The sequence below is a fragment of the Cynara cardunculus genome, assembly GCF_001531365.2.
Source record: "Cynara cardunculus var. scolymus isolate 2C chromosome LG 2, CcrdV1, whole genome shotgun sequence".
In the NCBI taxonomy this organism is placed as follows: Eukaryota; Viridiplantae; Streptophyta; class Magnoliopsida; order Asterales; family Asteraceae; genus Cynara; species Cynara cardunculus.
Genome location: NC_037529.1, coordinates 55363671 through 55366737, shown reverse-complemented (window position 1 = coordinate 55366737; position 3067 = coordinate 55363671). Strand labels below are relative to the sequence as shown.

Genomic DNA, 3067 nt, shown 5'->3' with positions numbered 1-3067 from the left:
AGAGTGGTAAACCGGTGGAGAAAATCTCCTTCACCTTTAACAGGATGACAATCAGTTTTCGTGTAGCATACTAAGGACCGCACTCCAGCTACCAAAGTGTCCTTATGCCAGTGAAATTTCCATTGAGGAGATAATCTTCTACTTAGATGATATTGTCTATGCAAGGCCAACAAAGAAGGACTCCAGTGATCCCCTCAAATCGCTCTCAAAATTTGAGAAGAACCGCATGTCAGCGGAATGGCAATATTTGTTTTCCCATTTCATTCAATGTATGGGAGGCAAAACTGGTGGACAAGACCAAACCTCCAGAGTTTCATTGAACATTGGCGTTTCTATCATTCGCCAGAGGCCAATCAACTTTGTTGGCATTATCTTTCAAGACCTGGTGCTAAAGTTGAACAAGCGTTAAAGGGAAAAGGTGGTGCCTTACACCAGATTTTTGTGTATGGTGTTTGCTAAGATCTTTAGCAACAAATACTCCACAAAAGGCAACCTGGCTATCTGTAGGCTTGGATCCGAAATCTTGGATCATAAGTCTAAATTTGAAGATGTTGTCCTTTCCTCTCTCCTGGACACCTCGCACAACACACATTGCAGTACTTTTTCATCTTCTGTAACTGTGCCTGCATGTTCTTTATCTTCTCCAACTATGCCAGTATGTTCATCTTCTCCAATGTGCCAGTATGTCTTTCTTCCCTTGCTCCGGGGGTCAAGATTGAGGCAAACCCCCCTCAGTCTACCCAACCACCACCACCCTCTCGTCTAAAAGATCCTCCTCTCAAACCACTCCTGGTTCCCATCGAGGACCAAGAAAGCCAAAAAGGGGATACCCACATCCCTAGCTGTTACCTCTCAAAAGGTTCCAGTAATTGAAACAAGCCTTACCCCTGAGGCAACTTCTGTTATAACCCCTCTTAGCTCTTCAATGATTTCTTCAATCATTTTCGTACATGTGGATCCTCTCCAAATCGTCTTAATGACCCAAATCACTGAAGGTGTGAATATCAGCATAGCCACTGTTAAACACCCACTTCCACCATTCTCAGCCATCTTCTCTTCTCCTCCTTCTTTGGTCTCGACACATGCTGGTGATTCATCAGGGATTGTCCTCGCTGTTGATGAAACAATCACCATAGGACCTGAGGTCGCTCCTCTCGAGATACCTTAGTCAACGGAAGCCTACCCTCTCGAAGGCAACCTGGACAGAACCGGCATCAATCTTTCAGATGGTGCTGATGACTCCTCATGTACTCTACCAACCTACCCCTTTATTTCTTCTAACCCCGAGATATCTTATGCTCAAACTTCTTCTTTTTTAGGTCCTTGATATGAAGGATCGCCATCCTGGAAAAGGAATACATGGCTGATGATGTCAAGTTGATTCTCCCAGTAGTAGAGATTGTCTTGAGCAAAATATACCAAGTCCATAAAGACATGCCTCTCAGGGATGTCCTTTCTTCTGACTTCTCAGCTGTCAAAGCTAAAGTCAATGACGTGAAGAACTGCTATCTGTGGTGCAAGCCGATGTCTGCACCAACGCTGAGGCCATCTCAACTCACAATAGCAAAGTCCATGAAGCTTAGGCATGGTGAGATGATGTAGAAGATACTGGATCTTTTTCAACGTCCAGTGCCAGTTCATGCACCCTCCTTCACAACTGAGGATCGCCTATCGCTGGATCAAGTGCTCGAACTTGGTCTTCTTGAAGCTTAATCTCTGGTCGAGCTTGAACAACAAATGGAGATAGCTGCTAAAAGTATTGATGACCTTACCTCTCGTCTTGCTTATGACAAAGAGGGGGAGAAAGACTTTGCTGCTGCTGTTGTCCCTACAACACCAGCTGACGTTAATGCTCAAGTTGAAAGAGCTGAAGCAAATGAAGCTGCTGCTAAAGTTGTAGATGCCATCACTTCCCATGAAGCTGAAGCTGAGGAAATTGATGATGCCATCAGAGCTGATGCTCATGATGAAGACCTTTCTATCACCTCTGCAGCGGATGCTGGTGATAAGGAAAATGAAGATGATGATGACGATGAAGCTGATGATCCTCTTTTCTTTCCTGATGCTGGAAAAGATCTTGGTGATGATGATGATGATGATGATGATGATGAAGACGAATTCACTATTCAATACCACACTAAACCAGCTACCACTTTGAAAGGCGTCTCTCTCAAGGAATCTTCATCCCAAGAAGAGAAGGAGAAGGAGAAAGAGAAGGAAACATCTGCAAAGAACCAGAACACCTTCTCCAAAGACAAAGGTGTTGCTGAAGAAGGAAACTTGAAAGTTCTCTTCAAGCCTATCAATCCTTAAGGATATGCTGAACCCTCCAAGTTTGTTGTCGTTACTTCTCTCTATCAATTCTCTTCCTCTATTCCTTTTACTACTTGTGGTCATCTAGATGAATGGGTATCTGAAAACCCAACTTTTGGTGTTCCTAATGACCAACAGATTACTCAACTTAAGGAGTCACTCGACCAAACTGGAGTAAAAATGTCTCTTCGTACCTCAAGTTGTGGTGAGTTCGACTTCCTTACAGAAGCTAAAAGACTCGAAGTAGTCAAGGCTGAGGAAGAACTCCAAATTCAACGAAAATAGACTGAGGACAACCTCAAGCTGGCCAAGTTTCTTGCTTCTCAAGTTTTTCCAGAGAAAATGTCTAAAAAGATGGTGAATGCTGTCAAGGCCCAAGCTAAATTGCTCTCAATTGCAGAATCTGAACGTCAAAAAGTAATGAAGCTAAATGACCGAGACAAGAAATGGAGTGAAGATCGAATTAATAAAAGAATTAATCCCCGTCGCATCACTAACGTCACAATCAGTGGTCGTAAGAGAGATGGTGGAATGATCATCTCCATGCACATCATCAGAGACAACCTTGACTCTGTCATTGAGTACCCTTCCCACCTTGGACAATACGGCTACGGCGAACGGCTGGAAATACGCCAGGCCATTCAGTGCTCAAAGTCAAGGCACAATCTTATAATTGAAGACATTCTCAACGAGCTGATCAAGAAGATGTCCAAATTTTTTGTTATACCTACAAAGCCAACGTTGAAGAAAGGTG

General features: G+C 43.5%; 1 protein-coding gene across 1 annotated transcript; it reads left to right on the top strand.

Moving 5' to 3' along the window:
* Positions 1 to 1737: 1737 nt before the first annotated feature.
* Positions 1738 to 2598, top strand: LOC112506179 (trigger factor-like). Its single transcript, XM_025110199.1, has 2 exons — positions 1738 to 2161; positions 2402 to 2598. Exons 1-2 carry the CDS (start codon positions 1738 to 1740, stop codon positions 2596 to 2598), a joined length of 621 nt encoding a protein of 206 aa, XP_024965967.1.
* Positions 2599 to 3067: the final 469 nt, after the last annotated feature.

Bases quoted from the DNA above. Each gene is read 5' to 3' on its own strand.
- LOC112506179 (XM_025110199.1), top strand. From the start codon at position 1,738: ATGGAGATAGCTGCTAAAAGTATTGATGACCTTACCTCTCGTCTTGCT. The intron at 2,162-2,401 runs GCGTCTCTCTCA...GTGGTCATCTAG, and splicing joins ACCAGCTACCACTTTGAAAG to ATGAATGGGTATCTGAAAAC.